This window comes from Pteropus vampyrus, unplaced genomic scaffold (genome assembly GCF_000151845.1).
Source record: "Pteropus vampyrus isolate Shadow unplaced genomic scaffold, Pvam_2.0 Scaffold113, whole genome shotgun sequence".
Classification (NCBI taxonomy): Eukaryota; Metazoa; Chordata; class Mammalia; order Chiroptera; family Pteropodidae; genus Pteropus; species Pteropus vampyrus.
In genome coordinates this window covers 2,671,434-2,685,281 of record NW_011888894.1, presented here as the reverse complement: position 1 = coordinate 2,685,281, position 13,848 = coordinate 2,671,434, and the positions used below count along the sequence as shown (strand labels likewise).

At 36.8% G+C, this 13,848-nt stretch overlaps 1 protein-coding gene across 3 annotated transcripts in view; it reads right to left on the bottom strand.

The window, feature by feature from the left end:
* The window catches only part of NFU1 (NFU1 iron-sulfur cluster scaffold), a 23,388-nt gene extending 13,287 nt beyond the window's left edge, over positions 1-10,101 (bottom strand). The window contains exons 1-5 of one of the 3 annotated variants that reach the window (XM_023533842.1): positions 9,965-10,101; positions 7,835-7,935; positions 6,211-6,346; positions 4,680-4,815; positions 767-833 (exon numbers count right to left, since the gene is read on the bottom strand). In XM_023533842.1, the coding sequence (XP_023389610.1) occupies positions 767-833; positions 4,680-4,807 (195 nt within the window). In that variant the 5' untranslated portion in view covers positions 4,808-4,815; positions 6,211-6,346; positions 7,835-7,935; positions 9,965-10,101. The remainder of the gene's footprint in view (positions 1-766; positions 834-4,679; positions 4,816-6,210; positions 6,347-7,834; positions 7,936-9,964) is intronic. The other 2 variants (XM_011365589.2, XM_023533843.1) reach the window with 2 other exon arrangements.
* Between the last annotated feature and the right edge of the window lie 3,747 nt (positions 10,102-13,848).

The window sequence follows — 13,848 nt, the reverse complement described above, 5'->3', positions numbered from 1 at the left end:
TACTCTGCTTACATTTCTTTGTTTTGTCCATAAGGACAGTAAGAAGCAAGTCAAATGCCTCCCAGACATAAGATATACTACTGTTTATTCATTCAAATGCATACATATCAATTCACAGACTTAAAAGGATAGACAGTTCAAGTTTAAATAGTTCATTTCTCATTAATCTAGTAGATTTAAAAATGAAACAGCCTTTTCTAGCAGATTCTACCTCAGCTGTTGGAACGGGCAGCCTATTTAGCTTAGTTTTTGACAGAGGTTAACCATGTGCTGAGAACTACACAGTCCACTGCTCTTATCTGAGAAGTTCTAAAGTTTTATTGCTGGATGGCAGAATGGGTCAGATGCCATGAGTACTCGCTTTGAAAGGAGATATTTTTCAATCATTTTATTGGTCAACTACACACACACACAATGTAATTATTTGCTTTTCTGTTTACTCTATTAATTTGAACTAAGAACTAATAAAAATAATACTTGGAAGCCTAATTCTAGTCCTGCCAAGGTTGATCTTTGCCCTACTGTAGGCTAGCTATATAATGTTGGACACTGCACTTAATCCTCTGAAGGTTAAGTTTTTTTCTTTTGATAAATGAGGAAACTTGAATATATTATTAATAATTAACTTAAATGTGAAAAGTAAACTTAATTTGAGATTTTTAAAATATGTATAAAATAAATTAAGAATAGAAATTTTGGAGAGGGACATGCAACTCAAAAAAACTAAAAGTTTTTCACATCTTATTTTATATCGTCCTATGCTTACTTTTGTGACAGTGATGAAATCTGGTCCAAAGAAGACACTTTTCACTCCTTCAATCCTAAATAATTGCCTTTGAAAAAATAAAAAATAAGAGATAATAAAAATGTTTTATTATGAAAAGTTTACACATATGCAAAAGTAGAAAAATAAAAGAACCTCCATGTACCCATTACCAGCTTCAACAATTATCTCATGGCCAATCTTGTTTTAATTTCCTACCCTATGATTGAACAATCTCACTCTTAGGTATTTACCCAAGAGAAATAAAAGCATACGCTCCACAAAAACCTGCACACAAATCTTTATAGCAGCTTTATCTATAATAGCCAAAAAAAAAGAAAATCTGGAAATGTCCATCAACTGGGGAGTGACTAAACAGATTGTGAATATTCCCATAATGTAATACTACTCAGCAATAAAGAGGAATGAACTACTGATACACACAAAAACAAGGATGACTCTCAAAAGTGTTATAGTAAATGAAAGAAGCCAAACACAAAAGACTATATGGTTCCATTTATATGAAACTCTAGAAAACGCAAAAAAAACCAGTAATAGCATAAAAATCGATAGTTACCAGGGTGACAGATGTGATAACTAATCTTATTGTTATAATCATTTCAAAATATATACATATATCAAGTCATCATGTTGTACATCTTATATATACATATACATATATCAAGTCATCATGTTGTACATCTTAAACTTACACAGTATTTTATGTCAACTTTATCTCAAAGGTGGAAAAAAATTTCAAAAAAAAATTACTGCCATAAAAAAAGTTACCAGAGCATGGAGGTGAAGTCAGAGGACTGAATACAAAGGGCAGTGAGGGACCTTTTGCAGTGATAAAAATGTTCTATATTTTTATTTTGGTGGTGGTTACATAATTGTGTGTATTTATCAAACTCATTCAACTATACACTTAAAATTGGTGAATTTTATTGGGTGTAAATTATAACTCAGTAAAGGTAAGTTTTAGAAACCTGAGAGGAGAAGGGGTAGGTTATAATTTAAAAAGCTCCAAGACATTTTGAAAAGTACCTTTCTTCCCAATCACTGATGTATGTACCATACCTGTATATACACTCAACAGCAGTTTTTTTTTCACAACCTTAAGAATAAAAGCTGACATACTCTAAAGACTATAGTGTTCCTTCTCTGTCTACCACTGCAAGAGTGCAATCGAAATTATTGTTTTGATATTATTCAGGAATTTGTCTGAAACAATGTCATCTGGGTTCTTTACACAACCACCCAATATTAAATTTACAAGTAGTCACAAGGTTCTTGGTTGCAGCTTATGATCCAATAAACCCAGGCACAGACCTTGAATTAAGTCCCTTGATTGGCTCTGTACATCTGTACTGAGGGCAAAGCCTTTAATCCAAATGAAAGGAACATGCGAAGGGGACTGCTTTTGATCTATGGGCCATGTCATGGGGACTGCTTTAGGCAAGAGTTCATAGGTGCTGTCCCTAAAAGAAAGAAAAAGCTGAAACAGGAGTTTCAAACATCATTATACATGCTTTGTCGTTTAGGTTACTTTCTTTGGGACAATTTCACCTTGTCAATGTCCAAAAATAAAATGATACCCAGAATTGAATACAATATCCCAAATATAATCTGACTTGTTCAGAGTACAAAGACTGTTACCTCTGTTGTGTTGGACACTACAACTTTGTTAAAGTTTGATTACTTTTTTGAGCACTGCATCATATTCAAAATGAACTAAGGTCAGATTCTTCTACCCCGTAATTGTGCTACTCATTTAAAAAATGTAAGTATAAGGCTTAGTATTTGTTTCTGTTAGATTTTATCCTATTTGCTTTAACCTATCATTCCAGCCTAATGAAACTTTTCTGAATTTCGCTGAATTTTGCCATCCAACATATAAGCAATCCCTCCCATCTGAAAACCTGATAACTGTATCTTTATTTTTGCTGATAAAAAAAGGTATTGAATAAACATGCCAACTACAAAGATACACAGTCCTTTTACACGTCACTAGAGACAGGTTTATACTCTGCTTACATTTCTTTGTTTTGTCCATAAGGACAGTAAGAAGCAAGTCAAATGCCTCCCAGACATAAGATATACTACTGTTTATTCATTCATTCAGTTACTCATTCATTCATTCAACAAATATTTGAATACTTGCTTGGGTATCGGACACTGTACTAAACACCAGAGAAATATTGATGTGCAAAATAGACTAGTCTCTGTCCTCATGAAGCTTACTTTCTGGCTTACAACAAAACCATTGTCTGCTACAAGAACAAAAACAAGAATTTGCTTGACTAAAGATAATAAATTCTGTGAATCCAGGAAATAAGCTACTTTCAAAAGACTAATCTGAAAAGGGATTTTGCCAGCTGAACATTTGACAGAAATAACCAACTAATCTGTAACTGAATTAGGGACTTTTTACTTTTACATTTTTTAAAATACATAATATGTGAACTTAATGTAAACATTTCAAACTATAAAGTGAAAATGCCTCTTCAACACCCCTCCTAAATCCACTGTTATCAGTTTGCTGTGCATTTTTGTTGTTTTTCGTTTTTTACTCATAATAATCATATTGTACTCACTGTTCTGAAATGTGCTTTCTTCACTTAAAAGTAAGTCTATGATAGTAAATATGGATCTACTTCATCCTTTTTATTATTTGCAGCTTATGGACAAAATACTGATGAATATTTAGCTTGTTTCTAACTTGTTATCGTTACCAATAAGGCTATACTGAACCTCCTTGCACACACCTTGTATACATATGTGTGTGTTCTCTATGGTGTTTTTTTTCGAAACCACTAGTAAGTTCTGAAATTATGTGGTAACCAGAATTTTATCTAATAAAACAGAGCAAAATAAAAGAACAAGAAAGGAAATATAAGAATGCATTACACATTATAAGGGTGAAAACTGTCTCATCAAACACTTGTTTCATACACGTACACCTGTATGTGTATAAATATTTACATATCTCTGTGTGTGTATATATACATATACGTATGTGTATGTGTATGTGTGTGGTTTGTGTACTGGGTTGTAATATAAAACATTTCTTACTGTGGCTTTTATCAAAAAGTGTGAAAAACAAATGCTCTAAGATATATTGACATGTGACATATTTAGATAAAGGAAATGTGCATTTTTATTAGGTAGATATTTTAAAAACCATTCCTGACATAAGCATATCTCTGGCTTCCCTAAATGAGACATATAAAAAAGCTGTATGTATCAAAATAGTTATCTAAGCTTTATTTCTCAAATACACTTGGTAATCAGTATCAGGCTTAGGTTACCAAAAATTTCAATTAATATTGACTGACTCTAATAGTTCTTATTATAATTTCTTTAGCTAGCTGTTAAAAATGTTTCATTCCAATAATTTTGTCTGTGCTTCATCATCTGACTATATATTTAACATGTCTCTATCTAGTGATTCAAAAAATTGTCTCCACTAAGTAGTTTTAAAAAATCATTCCATATCTCTTAACTACTATCATTTACATTTGTGAGTGGAATATTTTAGAAACAACTCCATTTTGAAACATCTAGAAATTCAGCTATCTTTAAGAATAAAATGAGCACATTTTCATTGCTTATTAAAAATAGTTTTAAAAATTTAGAAAGAAATTTACCATACTATCATTGTGATGGATTATTTTTATGTAAAAATATAAATTTTTATTTAGTAATGTTACAGATCTCTCAAATACATCACTTTTCAGAAGGGTTTCCTAATAACAACTCTTAGTTTTATCTCTTACCTGAAAAGAAAATATTCTTTATACTGAAAAAAAAAACGCGGTGCACATAAAAATGCAATAGCTAACTAAGCCTGCCTTAACCCCCAAATCAGTTATTTATGTTTCCTGGGAAAAGCAAATGAAAAATAGTAATATACCTAGCCAGAGGGGAGCGAAATGCTGCAGCTGGTGTGGGAAAATCCATGGTCCTTGTCTCAAGAACTGGTTTTCCTGGAATAAACTTTAAACTGTTGGGATTTGGGGTATCTTGTGTTTGAATAAACATGTATCTCACTAAAAGAGAAAAAATAAGAAAGAATGTTATCCTAGAAAAAAATAGTAGTTAACAAGTTCATGGACCATACTGAAGTGCTCATTTTCAGAGAACCAAAAAAAGTAAGAAAATTAGAAAAAATAAAATAAGGCCTTATTGCCTATCTGACAAAGAATTTTTAAAGAAAGAAATTTATCAATATATTTAGGATAACTACATTGCATTTTATATTAATTCTGATTATTTAATGTTTGTTACTCATCAGGTTCTAGTAATATCCTACACTTAAGTAGAAAGACATAATTCAGGAGTCTGATATGTATTCTATTTGGTGACTTAGTACCAATGGCTATCACAATCATAAATTATCATAACTGTAATACCAATATAGCAAAATGTTATATTCTCTTTTTTCCAAAGTGCTAACATTCTTTTAAAGACAAATTTATAATGATAACAACTAATATTTATTGTGTGCTTACTATTTACATGCCAGCGACAGGGTCTAGTGCTTTATATGTATTTAAGCCTTTAACAACCTTATGAAGAAGGTACTATTATTCCAACTTTACAAATGAAGAAACCGAGGCTTAGAGATAAGTAACTTGTTAAGCTACATAGAATTAAGTAAATTGCCCAATGGTATACAGATTGTGACATTAAAAATTATTACATAAGGGAAAAATCTATGTGACTCACTTTCTGCAATATTTTAAAATTATCTCTATAGGTTTTCTACTCTCTTTCAGGCCATGATTAGAGAATGAATTCATTAAAGCAATAAAGAAAGAATAGAATCTTTAATTTCCTACTTTGCTATTATGACAACAGCTTGTAACACGAACAGTACTGGGATTTTAATAGTTTTAAAACTATTAAATGGGCCTTTTTTATTTATTATGACCAAAAAAGCCACCAATTTTCATCTTAGAGCAGTATACTGAAATAGGTTAATTTACTAAATAATTTACATGTGCTGGGCATCATGCTAAGCACTCCACATGAACTACATCATTTAATCCTTACATCCTGCCAAGGAGGCACTGTTTTTATCCTATTGTATAAACAAGGAAACTAAAGCTCAAAGTCACTCAGCTAGTTAGGTGACAGAGCCAGGATTCAAGTCCCACCAATTTTCCAGTACTGACTTGCTTAACCCCTGTGTATACTGCCACTCCATACTTAGCGCCAAGCATAATAGGAAAACATTTAAATTAAAATCATTCTTCCTATCTTGCCATGATCTTCATATTATATATCTTAGACAACACAGTAAAATATCAAAAAGCAACAGTTTTATCTTAAATTAGAGATTAAATATGGCAAAACACAAAACATATGGTTGTTATGGGGGTGCTTTTCTTAACTATTAACAGAGAAGATTCTAATTTGACAGCTGAGAATTGTTTTTGCACCTCGCCATGCAGTTCCAGTTAACTGATGTTGAGTCACTTCCTTAGTGAAGGAGAAATTGAAACTGAACTCCCATACATTTTCCTTAAGTCACTGTCCTATAAAGATATCACTGTTGACCTGGTGCCCAGGCAAATCCTAAAAAAGAGAAAAATTTTAAATGATAACCTCAATGTTCAAGTACTTGATATAAAATATTTAAACCTGTAACCAATAAATGCCTCTGAAAATCTGTTACAAGGGAAGTTTTTCAGATAGAACATTAAAGAAAGGGCTGCCACAACTTTCTGTAAGTGTAAAGATTCTTTTAACCCTGGTTCTGACCAATCATTTCTTGCAACCTTTCTTAATTTATTGGTAACCAAAGTCTCCGCAGACATTAGGTACTCCACCAATATTTGAAGAATTAAATCTGCCTTTATTCTACTCAATCCATTTGTATAAAACTATACACACAGAAAGAAAAAATTTTAGAAATACTTGAAGGTAAAGTATAAGTGTGAAAATTTGAGAGCAAAATCTATATATACTGTCTGAAGTAGAAATATATGACATCACTACATAAATTTTCTCTTTTGACAATGAACAAAGCTATTTCAAAAGAGTAATTTGACTAGGTATTAATAAAATCATTACAACTATAGTCTAAACTGGGTTTAATTTGGTATTTCAAAAAATGACTCCTAGGTCTATCATCGAGAAAGATTCTCAAGAGTGTCATGAGGTGACACCAGCATAGAAAGACTGATGTAAAATAATTTTTCTATTATGCTTGGTACTAAAAGGTAAATACGTAAGCATAAGTTCCCCCCCACAAACTATAAAACCTTCAGTCCTACAAAAACCTCAAGAAGACACTCCTGTTCATGCCCCAGTACACAGAGGAGGTAAGGAAGGTGTCTACCCTAATCCAGCTCATTCCATTAGCCAGAGTCAGTACTCAAGGCCATGAGAGAACTGGAGGTGGGCCAAGAGCTGAATCCAAACCCTTACAGCTCTATAAGCACACAGACATGCACTCTCTCCTCCCAAAGTTCCCTAAACACATATAAAAGTGGTTATATAGCAATAATTTTCAAATCCTATCTTCATACCTATTTCCAGTATTAAAGAAAATAAAAGCATGTTACATCAAAAAGATTGTCAAAAAAAAACCAAACCCAGTGATTAATTTTAACAAAAAAAGAAAAAGAAAAAATACTACATTCTGTTGTCTAGATGAAAGCTGGAAATTTACTGATTGTAGAGGTATTCTTATTAAAAAGAGGGGAGAGCTTAAAATACATACAATTCTTTCAAACACAAACCCAGTTGTAATTTCTTTTTACCACATTTTCATTTCAGAATCATTGATTGAGCAATTCTTATGTTCCATTATGCAAGATACTGAGATTTCATAGATTTACTGGACACTGTGTTCAGGATTCTTGAATTTAATGCCAAATATATGTGTAAGCAAATAATTACAGTAAAGTGTGATGCCATAATAGAAAAAAATGCTACGTTCTTTTAATAGGCATCTGAAAAGAAAATTTACAAATTATCACCTTTTATGCACAAAATTCATTCAAGCATAGTTTCATTAGATTCTGAAACACAATCTTTCTAAAAGACGTGAAATTTTACCTGTATTATATAAGGTTGTAGGTAGTGGGAAAAGTGGTCTTTGTACAAGGTGATGCAGAGGCTGTTTCCTAATGGTGTATGGATTCATCATATGACAGAATCTACATGCAAAAACAAATAAAAATAACATTTTAAGAGAGAATCTTTTAAGCTGTTTTCTTCTCATACATAAAAAAACTCTAATTAAAAAAAAGCTGAATTTTCATTTTCTATCCACAACATTATTTCCACTTCCCCAGGCAAACAATATCTACAAATAATTTAGAAACAAGAGCTCAAGGGAAACTTATAGCCTTGATAACTAAGCGTACATAGGATAGTGCAATATCCAGTGTAAGGAACAGAAATCCATCTCAATTAGTGATATATAACCTGGAGTCCCTAACTCTTAGCTATTCATAAAGGAGATAAAGAACAAACTTTTTTCCTTTAAAAATTTTTAAAAACTAGATAAGAATCACGTGGTTCCAAATTTAAAGGGAAAAAAGAAAATACAGTGAAAAGTCTCCCTCCTTTTCTATTTCTACCATCATGTTTCCCCGGAAAGAGATGTTTGAGTCATGTCTGCTTTGCAAAATATTTCAATACTTCAAAAAATTTAGTAGGAACTGTACTATTTTCCTCCAAACTGCTAAGGAAGCTAACTATATGTTTTGATTGGAAACATATTGTAATTGTAAATATATTGTAATTTTTTCATGCCTCTTACAAATTAAAAACAAAGGCAGGAGGGGAAAACAAATATTACTGGAAAAGCAAATAAAAGATTTTAGTAATGAAAAATTTTATAAATCTGATGTAATTTCCTTTGAAATCCAGCTTACTTTAAAATACCATTGCTATCCATTACAATTTTCATTTCACAGGAGTCACTGGGGAATTTTAAGCACATATATGATCACTTTTAACATTTCTGATTATTTTCACCTGCAAACTCATTAAGGGAACTGTCTTCGTTTCTATGTCCCCAGCAGCTGGCATAATGGCTTTAGTTCCTCATCTCTAAAATGAAGTTAATATTCATAACTACCTCATAAAGATTGGCGCAAAGATGGATCCAGATAATGTAAAGTGCTTGCAACACTGCTAGGTCATGAAGTTAGTGTTCAATAAATGCTAGATATCACTATTATCATTATGCGATAGGTGCCCAATAATTTTTTATTGAAGTTCAAAGTTTGGGGTGAAAACATTTTTACCCACAGCCCACTGCCTAAATCTTGAATATCTTGGAATTTCCAATACTTGGAAAACTAGTATTGTCCCTTAAGCCTAGGGAAAAGGCAGCCGAACAGTAAAGGCAAATTAAATTATTCCAGGAAGACAGGTGAGGGAGACAGGTGACTAACAAAAAGTCCTTTTACCAACTTAATTTAGGAAACGCATCTAAACTTCAAGAGTACCGTTAGCACTAAAACTCCTAAAACGAGATTAAACCCTGTCAGGTCCTTTTCTCCTTTTGTTCCAGAAGCGAAATTGGGGTACGACACCTACTTAAGTCCTCAGTGCCTTTTACCTAATCAATGCTGGCTGCTATCACTGGCACGGGGCGCCAAGGGGGAAAAACAAGGGAACGCAGTGCGTTTAAGTAGTGAGGAGGAAATCAAAGTGTTTGGCTTCTCATCAGGAGTTCACTTAGATGCTGTGTGACCTGAGAGAGGTCACGTCCCCTTTCTGGGCCTCACGGAGAAAATGAAGAAATGAGACGAGGTATTCTCTTCCATTCTATATGACATTCTGATTGTCTTTAGAAGGCAGAGGAGGAAATGCACGTGGTGGAAAAGCTGGAGGCGAGCACCCCTTTAAAAAACAGCTCTCTCGTTGGGTCTCTAGCCAGTCTCTGAGAGCCTCCCCTCCGCAGGGACTCAGGCACAGGGTCTGAGGGCCCGGGGTGTGGCAGGGCAGCCGCCCGAACTGGTGGGGGAAGGACGGGAGTGCGGGGAAGACCCGCCTCAGTGATAGACGCCCATCTCAGGGCTCAAACCCCAACTACGGCGAACCGGGCGGACCCAAAGGCTCGATCAGACGCACTTCTCCCCACCCCGTTTGAGGGAGTGGGCGGGAGGGCTAATACTCCGCTGACTAAGCCCAGTGGCACCCCCTAGATGGAGGTCAGGGTTCATCACCTACCGCCTGCGCAACCCTGCGGCAGCAACCGCAGCGTTCCGGCCGAACCGGGTCGCCGCCGCCATCTTATTTGACTGCGCAGGCGGGAGACGGGTCACCCAGTTCGCCAAGCCGCGGAGCCCTGCGCAGGCGCAAGAGCAGGCGCACGCGCTGGCCGGCCGGGTCCGACAGGCCCTGTGGAGAGCGCACTCTACCGGTTGTAGGAGGCGCTGCTGCGGGTGAGCGGGGATGTGCTGGCGCCTGGCTGTTAGCTGCGTAAGCGTTGGACAAGGTGGCAAAAAAAGAAATACCTCCGTAAAACACGCAGGACTATGCTCACAAGAGCGAGGCTGTACACTCCTTTTTTCTACTTCCTGAGTGCTGCTCTTGCACCAACAGATCATGGGGAAGAATGCCGTTCCCCAGGCCTAAACCTGTCCCATTGCCTTTTGTAAGATCCTGGGAGCCTCCAGGCCCAGTTCAGTAACTGCCTCAGAAGACTGACTCCCTGGAGCATCCCCTCTGAAGGTTCTCGCCTTCCTCCAGCAAGCTGTCTTTCGTCCCTCATGGGGCTGATGTGGACCTCTGTGTCTTACTCTTTCGTCAGGCAGGGCCTGTGGACTTGGTCATCTTGGACCAACACACACAGGCTTCACCTAGGGCGGGGCTGCCCTTTATTGTATAAATATGAATATTGAGTAGTTTCCAAAGTACAAAAACCCATTAAGTATTCTTCCAGAATCTTACGGAGTATTGGGCTTTCTCTAGGACAGCGGTTCTCAAAGTATGGGCTGGGGGCAGCAACAGTATGGAAACACGTGGGAAATGCAGTTATAAGGCCCCACCTTAGATCTACTGAATCATAATCTCTGGAGGTGTGGTGCAGTAATTTTTAACAAGCCTTTCAGGTGATTCGCATGCAGACTAAAGTTTGACAACCACCACTCTAGAAGATATACACAGGGTACTGGTTCCTGGAAGGAAACAACATATCTGTCATTGGACAGGTTGAGGCCGCACCCAACACAAACATGGTGGTTTCTACGGCCGGAAAAGCATCTAAGGGCTGGGTGGGGTCTCAAACTGGCAGCCGGGCCTGGACACTGTGAGCGGGCTCTGTTTCCTCTTGAGTGCAGTTTACATTCTTAAGGCCACATGTTTCCAACCACTGCCTCTCTTCCGTGACTTATTGTACACCTCAATGCCATCCAAGGCTCGCCCCTTTACTCTCTTCTAGACCCTAAATCAATGTGGCTCTTCTACCCAATAATAGGCCCCAGTTAAGGAACAATCTTTCCTCTCTATCTTCAACGGCTCCCTTGCTAATGAGTTCCTTCCCATGAGAAAATCTTGTTTTGCTCCAAATCTTTCTATCACTCTTACCTTCCAAGTAAAATGATGCAAGAGTTTTCTACACTTTTAGTCTCTAGTTTTTCATCTCCTACTCCTCAAAACACTGAAACCTGCCTTCTGTGTCCCACCATTGCCTCAGGGCCGTTCTGGTGGAGACTACCCACAGCATCTATGTTGCTGAACCTGAAGGACCATTTCAGTTTTTACCTTTCTTGACCTCTGGATCATCGCATGGTGAGGCTCACTTCCTCCCTTTAATAATCTCCTTCCTTGCACTTCCCTGGCATCACATTTTCTTACCACTTTTCTGGTTATTCTTTCTCCCTTGCAGGATTTTATCTGCCCACCTCTTAAATGTTGGTGCTTTTAGGGACCCTATTCTAGGCACTCTTCTCTTATTCTTTTGTGATTAATTGACAGACTTCACTTGGGGGAGTTTGTACCAATTAGCATTTCAGGCAGCCACCAAAATATGTTTTTCTCTCTCTTGCAAAAACTAAGTTTAAAAAAAAAATGTAGCTAATTCTTGGTCATTTACCTTAAGTGAAAAACAAAACTATAATATGATCACATATAATATGATCCCATTCGTGTAAAATTGTTTGTGTCTATGAGTGCATGTACTTATACATGTGTGCTTAGAGGTGTCTGGAAGGCAGACTGCCAGCCTCTCCCCTCCCCTGGCTGTTTTCAGTTTCTTGAATATATCGAAGTATTTCCGCCTCTGGGCCTTTGCACAGTTGTTCCCCCTTCAGGGAACAGTGCAGAAAGCCACAGTCAACCCCAGCCAAGGAGAAGGACACTGCACCCTGATCCCAAGCCCCCTCTTCCTGCCTCACCTGTAGGAGGCAGGTGTAGAAAGAAGAGGCTGGACCCTGAGCCCAACCTAGGGAAAGGAGGAAAGCTCTAAGGCAGATGTTAGATGGAAGTTTTAAAGACTTGGCTAGATTTTTTAATACTTGTGTACACGAAAGGGTTCTATGGAAAGTAACTTCACAGGGTGATCTGATCATAAATTCCTAACTGGTCTGGTCTTGGTGGGTAGTCACACCCCAGGCCTAGAACTTCTTTAGTGAAAGGGCTTAAGCCATCCCTGCCCATTGTTCTTGTGCATCTAGGTTAACACACCTTTAAAATACCAGAATACCCCTTGAAGGGAGTATTAACCCTTAAGAGAGCACATAATCTTAACTATCCTGTGATCCAACCCTTGCCTTGCTTTCTCCCACCTCCACATAGTTCCCTCCTTAATTTCAAATGCATTAAAAAAATCCTGCAAACCTGTTAATCTCTGGAGCATTTGGGATCTTGCTCCCCAGTAAATGTCATCAGTTTGGCTCAAATAAACTCTTATAAAAATTCTCTAAACAGGTTTGGACATTTCTTATGTTGACAGAAGTGCCCTTCTCGTCACATGTCAAGGGCGCACATCGGCATGACTTCTCACTGTTGATGTTAATCTTGATCATCTGTTCGAGGTGGTGTTTGTCAGGTTTTCCCACTGTCCAGTTACTCGCCTCACTCCTTTCATACACTACTCTTTTGAAGGACAACCCACAAAGTGTGGAATTAAGCTCCTCTTTTGGGAAGTGGGATCTACATAAATTGAAATTCTTCTCTATAAATCTTTTCTTTCCCATTTAGTCACTCACTTTTATATCAGTATGTGCTCATGGATATTTATACTCATTATAATCTAATACTATGTTATTATTTTGTTGCTCAAATTGTTCCAGCTTTGACCATTGGGAGTTCTTTCAGGTTGGCTCCTATGTCCCTGTGACTTTTATTTTTTTTAGCACTTATTTACTTTCCGGCATTATAAGATACCCTGGTTCATCTTGGGTATTCACTGCCCCAGTCCTAGAATCAGCCATTTCTCTGTGGAACCCTGGTTCCTTTTATTAGAGAATAGTATTTAGAAACCAAGATCCAGGTGCCGTGTGTGCTTGTTGTGCATTTACTTTTCATTCTTATTCCTTCATCTTCATATTCTCCCTTTCTAAAGACTGTTATTCCGTAGCTACTGGCATACAAACATATTCAAGTGTTCCCCCATTAATCCTTCTTCATCCATGTCCCCCACTGGCAAGTTCCCTAGCTCTCTTTTCATTTCCATTCAAACTCTTACCGTGGTTTCATTTCATATGAATTTTAAAGCGATACAGAAGAGATTAATAAAGTCACAACTCATGTACGAAATATGAAATAAAAGCAAATATTAAAAATTGTCAGGTAAAGCACAATTTCAAAGTTGGTGGGCTGAGGGAATTGTGCCATTACCACACAGTGGCGCCACTACAGCTGGTGAATCAAACAGAAATAGCTAACACTCAGCACTTAAGATGGGCCACTCTTCTAAGCACACCTCATAACGATCCATGACATGGGCATTTAATGTTATCTCTATTTTACAGGTGAAGAAACTAAATAATTTGTTCACGATTACAGAGCTAGGAAGTGATGGACACAGGATGTAAACCTAAGTACTCTTACCCCATGTTCTTCACAACCATCCCTCAACACCAGGCATTGGCTGCCCTTTGTCGTTATTG